Source organism: Microtus pennsylvanicus, chromosome 7 (assembly GCF_037038515.1).
Source record: "Microtus pennsylvanicus isolate mMicPen1 chromosome 7, mMicPen1.hap1, whole genome shotgun sequence".
NCBI lineage: Eukaryota > Metazoa > Chordata > Mammalia > Rodentia > Cricetidae > Microtus > Microtus pennsylvanicus.
In genome coordinates this window covers 44,672,888-44,695,640 of record NC_134585.1, presented here as the reverse complement: position 1 = coordinate 44,695,640, position 22,753 = coordinate 44,672,888, and the positions used below count along the sequence as shown (strand labels likewise).

Sequence of the window (22,753 nt, the reverse complement as noted above, 5' to 3'; positions counted from 1 at the left end):
TAAGATGTAAGAGCTAGCCAATAAGAAGCAAGGGATAAGAGGCCAAGCAGTGATTTAATTAATACAGCTTCTGTATGATTATTTTGGGGCTGAGCAGCCAGGAATAAACAAACTGCTTCCTACAACACTGATGCCTGGAATAGTAATAGTTTATAAAACCACTTCAATATTTTAAAATGAGCTTATTTTAAATGACATCATTTTGTTTATTTCTGTGGTTTCTGATCTAAAGTGAAATGACCAAAAAATATCTTACATAAATTATATGTTGGTACAACAACGAATGACTATGTGACTTCAAATTTTTCTCTGATACTTTAATATCTTCTTCATACTTAGCATTTACTTTTTCTACTACACAAACTAGAGTCTAGATCCATTAATACATGGATTATCTACTTACTTACTATCTACTTGATTACTACATTCTTAATCTTCCAATCATTTTTAGCAAGACAGGAAACGACTAAGAACTCACGAGGAAAGATGGGCATGGGGGTTCATATCTGTGAGCAACAGTGGCTCACTGCAGTTAGGAGGAAATGGAAGTAAGTTTAGGGGTTCAAGGCCAGAGTTGTTAGAGTTTTAGGCCAGAATGGTATACATGAGACCCTGTCTCAAATACAAAACAAAATATGAAGAACTCAATTAGGTTCATTTGATACTATTTTAAATGAAAGCAATTTTAAAGAAGAGTCTGCAAAAGAGGTATTTGTCATTACTTTTTGTTGACTATACAAAATTTTAATTTTTAATGTAGAACATCATCATATAAACTCAGTTATTAAGCATCATTAAATTAGGAAGGAATCTGTTATTTATTGTAAATGCAGATATTAAATTATTTATCCAAAGTTCAATATTTTCAAAATGACAGAACTAAGTTTTTACTTTAAAAATTTAATATTTTAATCTTTGAAAAGCTTGAAAACAAGAAAAAGAATGAATATGATGTATATACAGTCAACAGAATATTGGTTGGTATTTTTAATAAGCCAAAAAATGATAAATATTTGCTATACATAATGTAGATTAAAAATCAGCAATAGCTACTCTGTAATTGAAGATGAAAAAAGAAAGCCAGTGAAGTAAATGGGGTTCTTCAGAAAGCTCTGAGATGAATAATACGGGATCTTAGAGTAAGGATAAATAGGGTACAATTGGTAAGAAATAACAAAAAGTCTTTCATAGCTGGGTATGCCTTTATATACTGCTCTATGCTAAAAAGTTCATTATTTTAACAGTGCCCATGGAATAAAAAAATACAACAATGCCACAGCTAGTGGACTTCTCAAGGAACGAAGGTTGTAGCAATTGGTAAATTATACATTTCATTGGCCACATGAAGCTGAATCTATAAGCCTCGAGCTTAGGAATTCCTCAGTACTCGTCACAATTTTTGAGTCTACCCCTGCCATGTAACTTTGTTGGCATTGGAAACATGGCAGTAAAACAGTTCTCATCTTCATAAAGATAACAATGAACAAATGTAGACAGATAGATAGATAAACTATATATTTCAGAAGGCATTATTCTGAAGAAAATTTAAATATGACAAATACAAAGTGATGTTTTATGACAGGTGGCTAAAATTTTAAATGGAGTAACGATAGAGGCCCTTTTAAGGCAATGCTTGCATAGAGACCTGAAGACAGTTTAAGAATGGGAAATGCTAAAATTATTCAAGAGGAGAACTTTGCTTCATAAAAGTCATATTTATGTTAAGTATGACTAGAGGAAAGGATGGACAGGATGAACAAACAGCAATGGGCATGGGAGGAACATAGATGGGAGATGTTTAGAGTGGATAAGGCACCCAAAACGTGGAGAGTCCAACTGTCATGATTTTAATGTCACGGAAAGGTCATTTGAGGGAAGAGAGAAGATACTATATCATCTGGATTATACACTCAAGCATTCCTTTGCTTTGTGCATCTTATATCATAGACTATACATTTGTCACAATAGTGTATAAAATGAACCAGAGTTTATAGTAAGAAACAGAGTTAGTATTGTATGTGTGACATAGTGTTCATGTATGGGTGTGACGTTTTTGTCTGTGTACATATTTGTGGAGGAAGGTGTCTTTACATGTTGTTCTACATGTGTGGAGGTCAGGGTCAGGAATCTTCTTCCACGACTCTCCAGATTAGTTTTTTTTTTCCAGATTAGTTTTTGAGACTGGGTTTCTTCTTGATTCTGGAGCTCACTGATTTAGCTAGACTGGTAAACCATACAATTCCCAGTGCAGGGATTAATAGGTGTGTGCTACACATATTTCCCTATTTATTATTTATAATGAGGGGGCTGGAGATGAAATTCAGACTCTTGTGCTTGCATAGCAAGCATTTTGGCAACTGAGTCACCACAGGTGCTTACTGAGTGTCAACTAATTCATTAGATGCCCAGACTGAGGCCTTCTGGTGTCCTCTTTTAGCAACAGTGCTAGAGATATTAGGAGGGAAGGGGCACTCCAAGTAGCTGGATGGAAGCATTACTAACGCAGCCGTGAGAGTGAACTAAATACACTCACACAAACAGGGAAGAAGACAGAAGTGCTAGAGCAAGAGACAGTGAGAACCAAGAGATTTGCTCTCTGGTTCCTTCTGTGTGGCTCGTTTCCATGGCACCATTTTCTCATTCTTCAGGAAGTTGACGAATGGAACTCACACAAAAAATGAGTTTTTTATTTGTCTAGAACTGGAATTTAGAAAAAGGACACTTTCAAATTTCAAAGATGAAACATGAATGAAAATGGGAACAATTGGTTTCCCACAAAACAGTACTACTCATTACATGCTCACAAGAATATCTGATGAACTTCCAGGAAAAATAAAATCTGTGAAACTTTTGGAAGGACTTTTTTTCTCATAAAAATAGGAAAATCTGATGTAAGAAAAGTTGGCTTTCAGACGATACAGAATGCACTGAGAAAGATAATCATGCAAAAGCCAGTTTTGAAAGTTTGAGAAAAAGGGTAAAGCTGAGAAAAAGAAAAAGATAGGAAGGATGGACATACATAGAAAACTCAGCTTATGTACTAACACTATCTCAAATCTTAACCCTAAACCCTGTTTCTAACCCCTAACCCCTAACCCTAAGCCCTGATACTATCCCGAACATTAAACCCTAACCGCTAATCCTAATCTTACCTACTAAGAGTACCAACAGGCCCAACAATGGCCAAGAAGGTAATCACTTCAGCTGAGCACTGGATGCACGTCTTTATTCAGCAAAGGCTAAGCATAGGTTATGGCTTTGTTATGCCCAGTTATCATGAAGATAAACAATTTTTTAAAGGTCTTAAAAATGTTTTGTTTTTTTAAAAAAGGTATTTTTTAAAAGATAAAAATTCAGGTGGATTGGTTATAAAATTTCTTGATTTATTTTAGGCATCCTGGTACCTTTTCTATATAATATTTAATACACTTAATATTCTACCTTTAAGGTTATCAAACACTGGAAACAAACAGAAGATGAAAAACAAAACAAAGAGAAAAATGACAGAAAATGAGAAGTATGTACTTGCTAACCAATAACAAATGGGGAAGAATGTTTTGGTTTCTACACATCCAGAAGAATGTGGATAGGCAGAGCTATTGAAGAATCAAAAAAAAAATTGTATCCTGGCATGTAATAGAAATGCCACCTCTTCAGATGACAATATTTATATGCTACCTAAATAAGATGATAGTAGAGGTGCTGTCAGGAAGAATAGTCGAATAGATATTAGTAATATTAACACTTATCACATGTATAAACATCATTTATTTATCATTGTCCAAGAAATACAATTTAGCTATGGTGTGTCAAATGACATGTTCATCATGGAATACAAACCTGCAAAGGTTTCCCAACAGGAGTAAAATGTCTTGTAAAGGAATAAATAGAAAAGATGGAGAGAACTAGTTTTGTGAGACACTCTGAGAGCATCCCACACGGGGAAGGACACTGAAGTTGCATTGTAATCAGACTTTCATTAGCTGGATCAGTTACTAAGCATCTTAACGCTAATGGAGCTACAGAAGTTATTAAAGTAGAAAGTGCAGGTGGCCATGTTAGAGGAGCAGCAGGTGGCAACTGAAGATCAAGGTGTCAGTCCACCAGAAGGAGACTCTCTGAATGGTCAGTCTTGGTTAGGAAAGGTCTCAAGACCACAGATCCCAGAATGATGTGGGATTCCCCTCTGTATGCTGTGAATACCACTGGTGAATAAAGAAACTGCCTTGGCCTGTTGATAGGGCAGAACTTAGGTAGGTGGGGGAAACTAAACTGAATGCTGGGAGAAAGGAGGCAGATTCAGAGAGAGACCCATGTAGCTCTGCCGAAGACAGATGCCAGAACTTTAGCCAGTAAGCCACAGCCATGAGGTGATATACAGATGAATAGAAATGAGTTAAATCAATTGTTAGAGTTAGGAAATAAGAAGCTAGAGCTAATGGGCCAAGAAGTGATTTAAATAATATAGTTTCTGTGTGATTATTTCAGTTTCTGGGCAGCCAGGAAACAAACAAACTGCCTCCTTCTACACCAGAATGTCTTTTGCTTCTGCTGTGCATTTATAGGATTGCTGTTGCTACCTATCTCTGGTATCTGGCATGGTTGAATGAGTATGGGGAGACTCCCCACTGCCTGTAATGTAGTGTGCATATCTCATGGAAAAATCCCACTCTACTGGACACTTTATCTGTCAATCATCAAGAAGATGATTCTTCCCCAAGGTGTGCTATCTAATTGATAATAATAATGTTAGTTTATACAGAGTTTTAATAAATAAAAATAAATACAAGGAAATACTACACCGCCAGGGCCTATGAGTTTCATCTAAGGAATTGTATAGGCTCTAACCCAAGATAATGATTAAGAAAAAAAATGATTCCCCTGAAGCCAGACTATCTCTAATTCTCTTAATGCTGAAAGAAACAGTCACAGGATCTGGTGTGCATCATCAGCTGAAACAAAGCTTTAAAATACCTTCAGGTTATATTAGATATCTTGATAATAGAGATGAAGAACCCTAAAAAACAATCTCAAATTCACAAGAACAGATAGCTGAGGACAAAACACAAAGTGGCCCAAGTGTTACTAGCTGATTTACTTTCCTTGCTATGATTGGTTGATGTTAAAATGTGATGATTAATTCCTTATACCCATTTCTGCCCTCAATAAAAATCAGATGAGTAGGTATGCACCCAAAAGTTTTAAAGTAGATCTGACTGGTTCTTTTTCATATAAAATAAGTTTTGATTTGTGATTCATTTAAGATTCCTTATAAGATTACCTTTCAAGATAAGTAACACAGTAATTGGCCCTTTCTTTGTAACTGTAAAATGCAGCTTGCCAGTAAAAGATATGACTGGGAAGAATAACTTGCTTGCCTACATTGTTAATCTATAACAAGTTGCTTGGGTATGAATGTACATAGGTTCTTGGCACAGTTTGTTTTCACCTATAATATTTAAACAGTTTAATCATTTAAGGGATATAAGATAGTGCGTTTTTTACTGTTTGTTTTGTATTCATTGTAATCATTCACTTGAAAAACAAAATGTGACTACATTGTAATTTTTATATTGCCTGAAAGGTTTTGCTGGGGTGTATAAGGTGTAAGAAAAAGAGTAGAAGTGTTAGATAAAGTTAAATTGGGCAAGAAGAAAAACATAAAGAATGAGAGAGAAGGAAAACATCAGGAATGAAAAAGTAAGAAAGAAATCATCAAATATGTGAGAATTACAACGGAAACATCGAGAATGAGAAAATTAGAGGAGAAACATCAAGAATAAAAACAGAGTTAGAAAAAAACCATCAAGAATGAGAGAAGGGATGAAGAATGCAAAAGATGAATAAAGAAAATATTTGAAGGAAACCATAGAGAGTATGTATCTGTTCCTCTTAGGTAGAAAAGTCTACTATACACCAATGTCATGGATTTCTATCAGGTCCTATACTGTGGGGAGGCTGATACTCCAGGCAGCAATAATAAAGAACAATATAAATTCAAGGACGTTGGTAGTTGTTAGCTGACAGCTAATCTAACCAACTGATGAATAAATCCATACAAGTGACTCTCAAAATGTTCTCTAGATGGACGATGATAATTTTGGTGTCTATAGGAATTGTAAATATCAAAAAGAAATGAAATGTACAGACTTAGGAAGACTGTTAGGGAATTACTAATTTTGACAAATTAATAAGATAATAATAAAATACAATCAGATTTAAAAGTAAAAAGTCTTAGTTTGAGTAAATTAAAATAGTGCTACAGTCATATGTCCCAGTGATGTTTGAATTGACTACTTTTATGCACTCATTTGAAGATCACCTTGGTTTCAAATACATGCTGAGTGGTATTTTCTTGTGACTATGATATGCACACTTGCTTGTATTGACTTTTTGAAGTGTACACATGGCTCAATGACTGTCATGGTTGGTCAACTGTTATGTAGTTTAAAGTACACACACATGTTAAAATCCCTGGAATTAACTGAAGACTGACAAAGCATGTTTCTCCATGGAAGATGTATTTCTCTACCTTTACCCGAGTAATCTGCTGCAATAGCACTTTAGTGTCAATAAAAGCATGATTAATTTTATGGAGATAAATTATTTCACAACAAAGATGCTCTTGATTAAACACACAAAATTATTTCTCTACTATTATAAAGCAAAGTAAATGAAAGATTTGTAATACTACCTGCTATGGAAGGATTTCTATATGCAGAAAGAATTAGAAAGACAAATTACACAATTAAATAAATTGTTAATTTATACTGTTGTTTGCTAAATACTATAATGGAATGTATGAAACCAAGGATATATTAAGTTCCAAATATACTTCCAAGTTAATAGTAATGAGATTTTGAGCACGTCTTTCAAAGTTAAACTATTTTCAAATTGCAGGAAATTTAGACTATATTCTGCAAACACAGTGTTGGTGTGTCTTAGGAATATCTTTAAAACTGCTGTAATAAACACTATCAGGAGAGGTCATGAGCTATCAGACTTACAGCTTCTATGCAAATGGGTAAAAGATACATTTGGTACTGAATGGCTTGAGTACTCAGAAATGTTGATTAAAGGTGCAGTTCAATCATCATCAACATACACACTATCAGTGAGAAAACATAATTTGTCCTTAGTAAAATAGTTCAAAAATTTATAATATATAAATATTATGATTAATGTCAGTCAAATGCACACGTCATATACATATGCACCTTTAAGCTGCATTAACTGAAGACCACATTAGTAGACTAAAGGGTTTATGTATTTTATATTAAATACCGAATTTAACAATTCATGCTAAAAAATCTTTTGCAAGTCCTAGAATAAATAAGTAAATGACTGAGTGCATGTTACCTAGGGAAAGAACTTTATTCCTCATCATCATAATTACTTTCTGGGCTGCTTGGTTAAGCTTAGTGATGGGATGCAATTGATTCTTTTAACAATGAATAACTTTTACACTACACTGATCAGAAAGCATATTGGTATGCATAAACAACAAAATTATGTTTACTGAAAAGACAGATGATTTTTTTAAAAAGTAATTAGGAATATGACTCGATATAAAAAATAAACAAATGAATAAAAGCGAATACAAGGGTAAATGAATTAGCACAGAGCTATGAAAAGTCTACTTGAACAGCTTTTATAAAATGGTGATCTAACAAATTCAACAGAAACTTTTCTGAACAAAGTGATTTTGATGGGGAGGGGCAGATAGATTTTTTCTTGCAGCTCAGGACAGCATCAAACTCAACAGAGCAGAAGCTCTTGCTTCAGTCACCGTCCTCCTGCTTCAGCCCTTAGGTGCCAGGATAACAGGTACCTGACTCCACTGACTAAGAAACCAATTCCCAGTGCAGCGAATATGTCAGCCTTTTGAAAAGAATGTGCTCAAGGAATTTTTAACTCAGAAACATATTAGCAGAAAATTATAGCACTATCAAATTGAACTATTGCAGCTATCAAACTAATGTATCTATGGTTAAATAGATTTATGAAAACAAGAATGAGATATAATTTCACTTCATACATGATGTTATTAATTTAAAGAAAATAATAAAAAAAAGAAGCCAGGGCTCCAAGGCTATGGTTCAGTCACTATAGTATCTATCACAGAAGCATGAAGGTACTTGAACTGAAAACCCCTGTAAAAATGTCAGTCATGGTGTCCTCTGGAGACTCAACTAAACTGATCCCCAGGGTGACTGGCCAGCCAGCCTCGAATAATGGGCAAGACCCCAGTAAGACACATTTTGAAATACAAGGTGTTCACCTCTTGAAGTATCTTTGAAGTTGACCTCTATCCTCCACGTGGAGGTCTACCCATAAATACCCATAAACGCGCGCGCGCGCTTGCACACACACACACACACACACACACACACACACACACACACACACCAGTGTGGGGGGCGTCGAGAAGGAAAGAGGGAGGAAGAGCAAGAGAGAGAACAATAGTAACATAATGACAAACAGTGACCAAAACTGGACTAATTGACAACTTTCTTCTCTGGGAAACAGTTTTGGAACTTCTCAAGAAGTAAAATGTGGAGTTATCTTAAGACCCAAAAATCCTACAACCAGGTTAGAAACAGAAATTTGGCAACATCATAAGAGAAAACTCAGTCGTTTTTCCAGCTTAGTTTTTAGCTCCGTGAAAATTGTTAGCATTCCTTTCTTTATACTAGAAAGTTTTCATTTTCTATAGCTTGGTATAGCTTTGCTAGTCTTACTATGGAATTTTATAATTTTCGGAAACATATTTTGTACTATTGAAAGACAAATCAAGGAAGAAAGATTAAAACTAAGAAAGCCAATAAACTCCTAATGCTTTTTGAATACTATCAAATATTTCCAGAATAGTGGTATTGAGTGTGAACTACTAAAAACTAAAAAAACAGTAACCAAACTCATTTATTTTTACCATGAGTATGCCTGGTGCCTACAGAGGCCAGCAGAGGGCGATATGTCCCTTGGAACTGTAGCTTCAGACAGTTGAGAGCTGTAAGGCAGGCAAGGGGATTGAACCCACTTTCTCTGGAAGAACAACCAGTACCCTTAACTTCTGAGCTATATTGCAGCCTCTAGTGAGTCAAAGTATTAAAACATATTTGTATTATGCAATATGAGAACTAGATACTGGGAGCTGGAGAGCCAGTTCCTTCAGTAAAATCCTTACCACGTAAACATAGGGACATGCACAGCCAGGGTGGTGGCATGTGGCTGTAATCCTCTTCCTCATATACACACAGGTGGATCCTTCAGGCTTGCTGGCTATGTAGTCTAGCAGAATCAGATCTAATCTAATCAGAGACTGCGCCTCAAAAAGGAAATTAGAGCCAGGTACCGCGGCACACACCTTTAATCTCAGCATTAGCGTTTGGGAGTGAGAGGCAAGCAGGTCTCTGTGAGTTTCAGGCCAGCCTGGTCTAGAATTCCAGGCAGCCAGGACTACACAGTGAGACACTATCAAAAATAAAGTAAAACAAAGGGGGACCCGAGAAAGACATCCAGTGCTGACCTCTGGACACCACATGCACATACAAACACATGCGTAGACACATGAGTGTGCAGGCACAAACACAGACACATGCAAATTCACTGCTTTCCTAAACCTCTTCTAGATAAATATTTGTAATGTATGTATTGTTTTCTCTTTAGGGTAACTTCAATAAAAGCAGACAAAACTTGAGAACTCTAACCAACTGATTTGCACAGTATAAATTCTCCTTTCGTATAACTTAAGATTTTTATTGATATATCTTCTGTATATATGTATTTGGGGGGGGATACATTTAAGAGAAATGTTACAAAATACAAAGCTTCTAGGAAATAAATAGATCTCAAGTAAATTCTTGAAAATCATCTTCTTCAAATGAGTGAAGGCTGTATACGACAAGCCTCTGTCTCGTCACCTATGGACTAAATATGGACAACTCTGGGTGTATTTTCACAGTAATAAATATTTAATGTAATCATGCAAATCATATCACTTGTTTAAAATAGTTGCAATTTTCTGGCTTGCTTGCATTTAATTCTAGCAAGGGGAAAACTCCGAAGTTGTTTATTTTCTACTTAAATAACAGAGTGCTTGTGTGGATATCTGTGTGAGGGTCGTTTCTATTCTCTTAAGAATTACCCATCCTTTAAATGAGACCTCATGATAAAGCTAGCTTCATATTAAGTTGTTACTGTCCCATTTCAAGGTGAACCTTACTAATATAAGGATTTCAGAAAACAAAAGGACATCTGCTTCATCAACATAACCTTTAACATAACTTTTATAAATACTAATGAAAATTTAATACAAAGAATTGTTTAAAAATTGTGACTCCTCAGCATAGCATCTCATTATAACTATTATAGTACATAACAATATAATTATATATGCTATATAGTATCAATTATAATAAGCACTATATGTAAGTAATTTAATATATACATTTTAGAAGATATGTAGCTATGCTTTTACATTTTGAGAGAATACCAAAAACAATGCCAATGTATTTTTTTATAAATTATTCTTAATATAAAGCCTGACACATTTTTGGAAAATTGGATGAACTTGAAAGGAACAAGCTCATTTTGTTTACTATATTCATAACCCACTATTTCGCACTAGAGCACTGATGGAGATTTAGAGGAAACCACAAGGGAACTCAGTGCAGATGAATCATTCCACTGATTCCCCAGCAGACACTGTGAGTATCAAGGGAGTGATGCAAATTCCACTCTCTGCTACTAAATGGAGTAAAACAAACATAAAATTTATGTAAACAGGCTCTGGAAATTTTTCATAATATCACTAATTTTTAGATTTGGAAGAGCGTTGGTTTTCAACAAAATAAAGGCATGATATTAATTTTGCCAATGAAAGTATATATGGGCACAAAATCATTTTGTATTATAAGCTATTACACAGGCCCACATCAAAGTCATTCTGTATCGTCGCTCTTTCTTTTACATAATTCAGTTTTCCAAGTTACCATTACATGTGACTTAGGCTAAGGATAATATTTAAAACAATAGTTCAAATAGTTATGGGGAAATTAAGATAATTAACATTTAGCTGGACTTAAGAATAGTTAAGAATGCTTCTGCTCTTACACAGACTAGAGCTCAGTCCCTGCAAACACTTCAAGCAGCTCACAACTTTCTCTGACTACAGATCCAAGAGAAATCTGATACTCTCTTCTGGCTTCTTTTGGCTCTCTTGTACATGTGTGCATGAATACACATGTATGTACATACACGTATACAGTCGCAAACTTAAATAAATCTTTAAAAAACACTCAGCTATTCTCCTTAACATGCCTGTGGACAAAATCTGGTGTTGCTATCCTGAGACGGGCTCATTTGATCCACCGAATCAGTGGATCACAGGCTGAAAGTGTCCAGAGTAATGTTGACTGATTAATTTAAACACAGGTGAATTAATGTATACTCTCCAATCGAAGTGAGTACGATAGTTTTAGGTGGTTGTATTTTACAGTATTTCCATTGCAACCATAAAGCCTGCCTGGATTATCTTCTGCAGACAACAATCACAGCAAACACAGCAAGTCCAAAACAACCTACCAAGGAAGAAGGTCGAAGGGATGATGATGCTCCTGGCCAGGTCTTATATCAAGTCTGAACAACATGACGATTACAAACTTACCATTTTACTCTCCGATGTAATTCAAGTCTACACTTTAAATGTCGACTTGTCCAACGTGATACCATTTATTAAATTCTATGTGTATGATTATCCAGTTATTTTGCTTAATGAGATGTATCGTTCATTATAGCAGTGATCCCACACACCAATAACCGAGGCAAAACATTTAGTGAAAATCTACTGTGCTGAATAAATTTTCAAAGTGGTTTCTTTTGTATGGAAAAATTGATGGCCAGACACAGATTAATGTTCAGTTAAATGTCAAGCTTGTTCATCATGTACTGTTGTATATCACTTACATTAGAAAGATATTAACAAAGGCAGCTGAAATGACGTTTAATCCAAAGTATTAATCGCCTCATTGTCACTTGGATAAACTAATGAGCCCCGAGGAAGTTATAATTGACAGGAGAGGGAGGTTTACAGAACAGAGGTGATGCTGATGGAAGATGCCACTTGAACTCCACTTCCCAAAGACAAAGAGCCTTTGTGAGTTCTACAGTAATAGGAGTTAAAGGTGATCTCCTAGGCTCAAGAAGCAATTGTTATGCACAAGGGTGAGGAAAGGGGCAGGATGGGGCTCAGCCTGACAATTTTCATGTCATGTGTTCTCTTGAAAAGCAACACCATTTTGGTTTGACTTATATTTGATTTGCATTTTATCTCTTGTCTGTACCACGTGTGTGTACCTCGTCTCCTTCTGCAGTGGAGTTTCAAATCACCAGCCTTCACACCTAAGAGGTATTCCGAGGTGAAAGCCCTCTAGAGTTTACAGCTCCTAAAACAGAATAATCACCAAAATCCTGGAGCTAAGGACAATGGGCTGGTGATATAGCAAAATCTCACTATTTCCATGAATTCCGTCTCTCCAAACTTGATATACAAATGTAAAATTCTGTTGGGCTCTTGGATGCTCATCTCCGTTTCATTTTCATGAAAACTAGGGATGAGCTCCTCCAGTTGTAAAACCGAGTTGTGAAATGTTGTGATTGACAGAATTATATGCAACTGTCACTTAATCAAGTTCACAAAAAAAATACAGTATATTAAATCATAGAAAAGAAAGCATGGATTCTAACCACTTTGTCCTCCTTTGGGAAAACATCCAACGAAGCAGAGCAGGGAGAGAAGAAAGAGAGAGAAACAAGAATGAGCCTCGCATTAATAAAGTGATGTCAATGCAACAAATACATTTCTCCAGGGTTAAAACACAGAAAGCTCATGCTGGATGTGAGAACTGAGCCCACTCTCCTGAGTTTTAGATTTCAGACTAGTCCTACATTTAAAGTATTACTTGGTGTCAGGCATCCTGATATATATCTGCAATCCTAGCTCTCAGGAGGCTGGGCCCGAAAGATCCCAAAGTTGTTATCAATCAACAGCAATATGCTTCAGAGAGCAAGCAGTATCTCCAAAGCAAAAACAAAGGAAATCTTCAGAAAAAAAAATGTCAGTTTGCCACATGCTACCTCCTATTATTGAAAATACTTTATTAAACACATAGAACAATACCAAAATTTTATTAAAATTACAGTGAAAATGGTTAGAGACAAAATTTATAAGAATATCTAATGAAATGTCATATATCAAAATTGGAGAAATACAAGTACTTTAGGCACGATGACTTATCCCATAACAGTAAAAATAGTATTTATTAATATGTATTTCAATATTTTATCATAAGAGAAAACAGTCTTAAATGCTATTTTTCTCTTACCCATAAGACAAATTTTAAGCTGCACCTTCTTTAGTTTTACTTCTTTAAATATTTATTTCAAGTTGGGGTAATTTTAGTGTAAGAGCAATGGACTAAAGCATGCGTCCGTATCTGTATCAAAGAATTGAAGCACTTCCTAGCTCAGTTTTCTTTAAACAACCTGAATTTGACCCTATCAACTTTAATATACCAGCGATCAGCTGTGTGGCAGCTGGCTTGCCTCAACTCTATGGTGGGAAGTTAACAGCTTCAGCAGCTGTGGGTACTCAGGCAGCACTAACCCGCTGCTGGCATGCACTAATTGTATTGCCAACAGAGTTCAGACTGGAACGTATTGGAATCACTTCCAGGACCCACCTGCAAAACCCGTCCCAGAGGACGCACTTACAAACGCTAAAAATTGGATGAGGGACTAACAAATACATCTTAAGAACTCTCTACATGGACATTCGCTTAAATTCTTTTTAATTCACTCTGATAACAAGTATAAAAGTTGATCACTAGCCTTTGTTTTATAGCTAAGGAAACACTTGTTTAGAGATGACACTGGCCTTACATTAAGCTATAAAATGTGCTTATTATACTCAGTGTCTTAATACCCCTGGAAGAAATTCTAGAATATCCTACTAAAATTCAGATGACCAAATAATTAATATATGGTCACTTGAGAAGTTTGTTCTCAATCTTAATTGATTTTTCCAAATTAGAAGAACTTCAAGAGTAGTTAAAGTTTTAATAATTTAAAACATGTTTATGTCACATTTTGCACATAGCTAGACAACATGATAAATACTTGGACTAAATACTGGTAAATTTTTAAGGCAATGTTCATCGCAAGTGTTCAATGCTATACCACAGATCTTAGCCAAATAATTTATTTGAATTTTTCTACATATAATTCTACTGTACTAGCATGGGTAATGTAAGAGGCGCGTTACACTTAAATGTATTCTGGAGTAGATACTTGCTAATAAGGGTCTTGAATTTCACAAATTGTAGTGTTGGATGGAGTCTGTCCCACTAAAATTTACTTATTCTTTGTTTAGAATCTTAAAGCAGAAAATATTTGTGCTAACTTAAAGCTATGGTACAGCAAAATACAGTGGTCTCATTTGAGCAAAATTAGAAAATTTCTTCAGGTGAAAATACATCTCATAAATCCTAGCATATAGAAATGGCTTATTCCATATCTTCCTTGAATATCTTACCACTTCTTGTGAGATGAATATGGTGGTAATCATTTGTCTTGATAGTAAAACTTAAATTGCATTTATGGTAGCTAACCATTGCTTAATATATTATAGCTACTTTCAAGGATTTTATAATCCTTAGTGATACTAAGTTTAAAATTCGAAAATTAAGTGCTTTGGACAGGTATTGTTTTGGATTGAGATGGGAATCATTTAAAAAGCCCCACATGGGCTGGAGAGATGGCTCAGAGGTTAAGAGCATTGCCTGCTCTTCCAAAGGTCCTGAGTTCAATTCCCAGCAACCACATGGTGGCTCGCAACCATCTGTAATGAGGTCTGGTGCCCTCTTCTGGCCTGCAGACACACACACAGACAGAATATTGTATACATAATAAATAAATAAATAAATAAATAAATAAATAAATAAATAAATATAAAAAAAATAAAAATAAAAAGCCCCACATATGCAAAGTATCTTATTCGGTGCTATGTTCATCACTATAAAACACAAGCCGCAGAAGGATGTGTTCCTGCTCATATTGCACGCATGCTCTAGTCTCAGCCCATGCAAGTGATTACATGCTGGCAAACGCGGTGGCTTTGTTCAGCTCGTGGGCACCTGGTGCGTTCACAGGACACTCACATTGTTCGAGCGCAGAGACACACGGCCTCCACAGCGTGCACAGAACTTGGTGCGACAATAGGAGCAAAGATGGCCACATCCGTCAGCGAACTTAGTCTTATGACAGATTCCACATGTCGGGGCATCATCTTTGTGCTCGCCCTGGTACCGCCGTGCTTCCTCTCCGATTTTTCTCACTTGTTCTTTATAGCTTTCAAACTGTTGATGCAATCTCCTGGGCAAAAGAGACAAGAGAATAAACTAAGTAAATGAAGGAAGATAGACAACGCAACAATTTTTCCTAAAGAAAATTAAAGTTAAGCTGTTGGAGGAAAAGCAGCGCGTGCAAATCTACTTTGCCCACAAAGGTGGAAACAGGCAATCTATCCGGGGGTACACAAACCCTGGTCTGACTTGATCTTAACAAGAGATTCTACTTTTACTACTCTGGTGTGTACCATCCACAGCTGCTAAGGCAAGCCCTTTCCCAAAAGAACATTTACAGTAAGACTTAAATTCCTCAGTTCATCAATTCAAGTCCTTCCGTCTTAAATTGCTATACACAGATCGATTGGAAGAAAACCCTCCAACCTACAGAGAGTCTCCCAGGTTAAGGATTTCTCCACATTGTAAATGAGAATGAAGAGTGTTGGTTGTACCAAGACTAGTCGACAGTCTTGGACCACCTCACCAGGAGTGCATCCTGGGAAACAGCTGATCAAAGTCATCTCTGCGTTTGAGCTAGTGGGCTGGCCCTGAGTGCTCCCTAAAACAGGGAATGCACAGATGACATTGTTAGTTCTGGCAGTTAACGTTTCAGTCCACAGAACGGAGCCGTGAGAGCTGCACTCCCCAGACATACAAGGTGGTGAGCCAGGCCCATGCTCAGTAATGCTTCTGAACTGGGGGTTCATGATGGTATGTGTTTCTTTTTAACCTCTAACAGCTCCTGAGCCGAACTTGAATCATTACTTTCTCCTTTCCAACTGATACTTTTTCTACTTAATCCATACGTAAAGCGAATGTGTATAAACTCCCATATAACACAGCTGATTATGCTGTGGACAGCATTCCCAATTGACAAGCCAGATAATTTCGTTTTATAAAAGAATAATGCATGTGGCATTTTAACTTAATGAATGTACAAATACCTGGTCCGTTTGTTAATGAATTGTTTGTTACACTCACCATTTCACATCTTGCCATCAATGTAAGTTTGGGTTAGTAGGAAACTATCAGGGATGACGATTATTTCTAAGGATGTGTACAAAATAGCCCTGGGAGTCTAATACCTTCTAGTAAACAGGATGATTGTGAGGGATGGAAGAAAAATAAATAACCCCAATTGAATAAACAGAAATAAATTTCAGCATAAGGGGAATCAAGAACAAACACTTATCTAGCCCCTAAGTCAAACCTTTACCATCAGGGCCACTATGTCAAATCAACAAGCAATCAAAACTGTTTCAGAAGACAGGCTAAGAAAGAGTTTTCTTATAAATTTATTCTATAATATAGAGTATGATTTAGTATGGGTGTTAGTAAACTTTTCAGCAAAAGGTCAGGCAATAAATATTTTAGTCTTTACGACTAAATAGAGTATTTGCTGTAAACTCCACTGTTCTGTTAGGAAAGGAGCCATAGATAGGCTTGAAGTGAATGATTGTGGATACATTCTAATAAAACTTTTATTTATGAAAATAGACACAGCAGGCTACATTTGGCTAAAGGGCCAGTGTTTCAATTCTTCACTTAGGATTTGTTTTATGCTAAGATATAATGGCTTCCAAACAAAATTCTTTTGACATTTTAAAATTTAAACTTGGAAAGTCTATACATTTTACTAGGATCAATCCAAAGGGTTTCTATCTCAGGATTTTATCTTTTTGCTCTGTTTTTAGTATATGTATGTATGGTTCTTGAGATTGAACCCAGGGCCTTGTGCATACTAAGTACACATTTTAAAACTGAAACACACATGCAGCCCTCAAAAAAAAATTTGTACAATATGTAACACGTGAGGTTCTGGCCACTAAGATAAAATCCTTTTTTATTGCAATATTATGGAGTTTTATGTGTTTGTTCAGAAGTCATTTCATATTTCTTAATAATGTGTCATTACTATTTCTGTATATGATACTGGTCTCCAACCATTTAGTAAATATAAGAGATGAAGAATTTGGCCAATAATGAAGACAAATATCTTCTTAATGAAAAACCAACATGCATTATATATATATATATATATATATATATATATATATATATATATATATGTATAAAACTTAAATATAGTTATAATTTTCATTGTCCATACTGAGGGGAAACACATATAATTAACAAACGAGTTGATAATGACAACATTTCTGAAAGACCTCATTTACTCGCATAAAATCATAAAATCCTGGCAAAATGCTTTCAACATAGTTTAAAATAAACGTTGGAGCAGGAAATAAAGTGTGCAAAGTCCATAACGAGTAAAATGGAATAGGGACACTATTTGACAAGGTAACATAACTCAGATGCAAGAGATCTGTTTGGGAGGAGGCACTGAGGCTCGGTGATCAATAACTTTGTTTTAATTGTTGTACAGTGAAACTAAATGCTTTACATAGGCAGCCAACAAAAATACTTGAAATAAAACATATGATTTCTCCACTCAGTGGTGGAAAAATACAAAATTCAAGAAAAAAAGGCAAAAGATTTAATTTAATAATAAAACCACGAAACTACAGAGAGAGAACGGTTAATGACTGTTGCAGGAGATAGCAGAGATAATGAACTCATTAGGAATCATAAGTAGAATGCAGTGTAGCATCAGTACCAGACAAAGATGTCCATGCCAGATTGTTAAAATGCTAGTTAAATGAGGCTTAGAAAAGACAGACTCAAACATAGCATGATTTGTGATTTCTAATGAGGTGAGTTATTTACATTAAACACAGACAGACAGAATATTTGCAATAACAGTAAAAAAAAGATATTTCAAGGAAAAAGTAAAAAATCAAAAAAAAAAGCCTGAGTAAATAAAATAAAGTATAATATTTAACTCAGAAAGCATTACTAAGCCAGGTAGAGGGTTCACAGGTATATGCTCTGCACTCTGAAGGATGAAGGATGCAGATTGAGTTTAAGGCCAGCCTCTGTTATAAGTCAAGACCTCATCACACACACACACACACAGACACACAGACACACACACACACACACACACACACTTAATGATAATAAAAATAGTCTCTTATCTAAAAGTATGAATTTAATGTTTACGTAAACATTCATCAAAATTCAGTTTAAACTTAACTGAATAAAATATAAAGAATAGGAAAATTCATCTTCAAAATTTTAACCTTTTATTGTAGATAAAAATACATCACAATAGAGGATGTCAGATAAATATAAAGTGTACTCTAATGGACAAATATACAGAAGCATATATGCATATGAAATGTATGCACATGGGTTGTGCTATACAAACGTGTGTAAATTTCTTCATCAAGCACATTAATCAATCTGTGTAAGACTCTCTCTGTTTCTCCCTTTTATATTGCTTAAATTCATATATGAAGATTCTCAAAGTATGTAGAAAGTTCTATGCCTCAGGAGTATCTGAGTTTTTTTTTTAATGCTGAGGTGGAATTAGTTCATGATATTTGCTCTCCCTCTTTCCCTTTCTCCACATATATAATATATACAACAGCATGTATAATATATATGTATGTATACACACATTCCATACATAAATGTATATATGTGTCTGTGTGTGCTGTGTTTGTGTGTGTGAAACATTTCATATTAAAGAGGAAAAGATTCTAGCTTATCAAATACCACTGAATAGCAAATGAACTCAACAGAATTATAGAGCTAAACGCATTTAATAATATTGAAAAGGTGTAAAAGAACTGATAATCCATTTAATTAGCTTTCGGAAGAAATACAAACATTTGACTCTACAATAACATTGTGAAATAGACAACACCATTTCCACTTTATTGACAGGAAAACCAACATCTGTCTGAGACTTTAACTTTCTGTGTTGACATACCATTCTAAATTCACCTTCTTAAGAACTTCTCCCGAGCTCACAGAAAGGGAGACAACAAATGTGGATGCCACTTGTAACTTAAAGCATTTCTGGAACCATGAAAGTGTGAATTTACCAAGCAAAGTGAACCTTTGGTGAAATATACGAACAAAACCTGATAATGGAAAAGCAAATACAACGGTGATGAATAGCGTTTGTCCCCACACTCCCTTTTTACCAAACTGACTTCAAGATACTGTTTTCTTTTCCAAACTACAACCCTGATCTTAATGGTTTGAGGTCCCAGGATCTACTCTTGTGAATGCTTTTGCTTCTTACACTATGTGGTCTCTTAGATCATGACAAAGAAGTGAATATTATTAGTTCTTTCATGACCGAACACATTCAAGTGTTTTACTAGGAAAAGGAGGTGTTTCCATGGACGTGTGAGGTCAAAGCATCTACAGTCTTATTTTCTCCTTTGGAGAAGTGAGGGTACTTGCAAGGTGCAGTGTCTTTTCCCAGAGTGGGTACATAAAGGATCAGGATAGCTCTTTCCCACGTCCTTTGCACAAAAGCTCAGAAACCCATCCAGAAAGGCAACATTCATACTTTATCAAGGCCTCCTGTCTACTGGCCCTAGGCAGCCTGTATCCATCTTAACTCATCTCGTATGTGTTACAGCAATGGATTCAGAATCGGTCATGTTCACAGAAGGGTTCTAAACATCCAAGAAGGCAAAGACTATGATCCTGCTCTGGCTGAAAATTTATTACACCTTCAAACTGCTTTCTTCTGACGTTTCTTCCTTTAGTTGCAGGTAAATCCCTTATATACTACTAAAAGACACAGTAACTTTGGTCCCCATTAAGCTCACTGACTTTCTTTCTATTATAAAGGAAAGCAAGAAAGAAGAAAGGAGAGATGGATGGATGGATATAAGAGAGGGAAGTGATTCATCATGCTCATGCCCTCAAAACTGCTCCGTAACCTGTAATACTCTAATCAATTGGTCTCTTAGCACAATCTTAATGACCTTCCTCAATACACAATCCTCTGAGAATGTTCTCACATCTCATATTCTCAAGACACTATCTTAAAAATGAAATCAAATTCTGGGACCAAAATACTGGTAGTGAAACTTTCAATAACATGCACATTTACTTTTGTTTTCTGCATCTGTTGCTTTAACACTTAAATCCATTTTTAATATGTGACAGTGTTCTACCACAAATAATGAGTGAAAATACATATTTTGTTATATGGCATTTCAGCAAATGAGTCTGCGACTGTAAAAAGCTTCTGTGAAATTTATTTGTAGTCTTTAATATTGAATTGACATATTGTTATTGATTAGCAAGATTGGCAAAATCACAGATTTCAATTATATATACATATATATATATATGTAGTATAAAAACAATGGTATTAAAATTTAAAATTTTCTGTATGGGAGTTATTTTGTCACCATATAATATCATTGAGTTATTTCCATAAATGCATTCAGTTCAAGAAACTCTGTGATTCCAGGGATGAAGCAATCAGTTCAGTGATTAATGGTTTATACTTTAAATTATATACCGGAAGACATCCTGGTATGATAGCGAACAGTTGTTAAGCATGCACTTCAGAGAACGCTCTGGAGTTAGCACAGGTCCTCACAAGTTTACTTCTCTGTTGTGTGGTTCACTCTCCCATCCACAGAGAAATCAGAAGACTACCACATCTTTCTCATGTCTTGCCTTTACAAAATCTAGGCGCACAGAACTAGACCATCGGAGAGGAGGGATGGGTAAGTGCTGCTTTCCAAGTGGGTACTTAGGGAAACTGACAGTTGCCCCAAGATTAAGGGAGGAATGGGGCTCAGGGGAATCTACATGCAGCAGACCAGGTGTGGAATGTGTGCGGAATGGTGACTGAGTGTGAGTCCTGAAAACAATAGGTATGGACTATGTTTCCTTTCTCCACTGCAGAAAAAACATATAGATAGAAATTATTGTGTATTCCTTTACTATACGGGCAAGTGAACACCATCAAGAGCCCAGGAAATGGAAGATTTAGAGATTAAGGACAAGAGAAATCTTCTAGTATTGTCACACTAATTAAAAGCTCCCCCAAACCATAGCAAAAGCCCAACGAGTAAGACATGACAATGATTAAGAGAATATGCCTTACTTGACTAACATTTTGAAGGCATACTATTTAAAATGTGAACATTATATTTTTGTGAAAATAAATCCGTAATTTCTTTTTGTTTTGTTTTCTTCAAGTTTCTAGTCTATTTAGAAAATGCAGAAGCTATGATACATATGTTAACAGCATTTTCATTTCCTTAACATAATTGAACAACTATATTTTAATCATAAACATTGAACACTGACTTTGTGAAAATAAATTTAAAAATTCAAATATTATGACATATGTGTATGTGTGTGTAACATATATGTAATAGATGATACACTAGCCCCACATGCATGGATTTAAATGTATTGTTTAAAGCATTTAATAATTCAAAAATTCACAAATGATATTTCTAAGTCATATTTACTCCGGCATTTCTCTTCTGGCTCTGGAGGTCCAACAAGGCTTTGTGTATGTCAGATAATGAAATACATCCAAGTCTTGATAATTAAAGTTATAAACTATAGTTCAAAAACTATTTTTATCCTTTACCTACAAACATGATTTTTGCTTAATGTAAGTGTCCAGCAGATGGCACTACCGGCTTTTATTTTTATATTTAGTTCTCAGCTATTTAAATTAATTTTCTTAAAACCATCTAATGTGTTAAAGAAAATTAGTAAAATCAGCAGGGGTGTAACTTATTAGAAATATGTGTATTTAGAGGTGACTGCAAAAGAACAAGAGGCATTGTTCTGCTCTTTTAAAGAGGATTTTCCTTCTATGTAGACTTAATACAGGCCTGCAGGCATGTGTACACGGACACATATGAACACACATATATTTACATTCATATATACACATGCACTTATATTTGGCATAGTATGGGGTCTGATGTATATTTTTTACTGCCAATGAGTTTTCATGTCAATCGTTCGTCCCCCACTTAGCACTGTTAAGGCAAAGATCAGCCAATCAGTGTCCCACAGCGTTCTGAAAGCACTGAGCGATGACACTTAGGGCAAGCAAGAGCCGAACCGGTGATTAGCTATTAGTGTTTTATTGTCTGTTACTTCGGCCAAGCATTTATTTTTAATTCCGTTTTCAATTTACCAGAGGAGGCCACTCCCGAGTGAGCATTAAATGGAGATTTCTCAGGACGGGGAGCCTTGCTCACACGCCTTTGCATGTTTGCTCTCTTCCCTTTCTCTATGGTTTGCCCTTGTGCTCCAGAAAGTAGTGAGGCTTAGCAGGTTTCAGTGACAGATCTCAGAAACACTGCGTCTGGGTTATGTCATGATGTCACCTGTAACATAACAGAGCTCAAAAACTGAAAACTGGGATAAGAATGGGGAATGTTTAAAGTTTTGGCAAACAGGTTTGCTAAAGTTCATTACACTCAAGAGAAAAA

General features: G+C 35.6%; 1 protein-coding gene across 25 annotated transcripts in view; it reads right to left on the bottom strand.

Annotated features, from left to right (window-relative positions):
- Positions 1-22,753, bottom strand: part of Rims1 (regulating synaptic membrane exocytosis 1) — a 468,726-nt gene that overhangs the window by 254,790 nt on the left and 191,183 nt on the right. For 24 of the 25 annotated variants that reach the window (XM_075980581.1, XM_075980583.1, XM_075980600.1 and 21 more), the window contains 2 exons: positions 15,219-15,432; positions 12,748-12,759 (listed from right to left, as the gene is read on the bottom strand). In XM_075980581.1, the coding sequence (XP_075836696.1) occupies positions 12,748-12,759; positions 15,219-15,432 (226 nt within the window). The remainder of the gene's footprint in view (positions 1-12,747; positions 12,760-15,218; positions 15,433-22,753) is intronic. The other variant, XM_075980585.1, reaches the window with a different exon arrangement.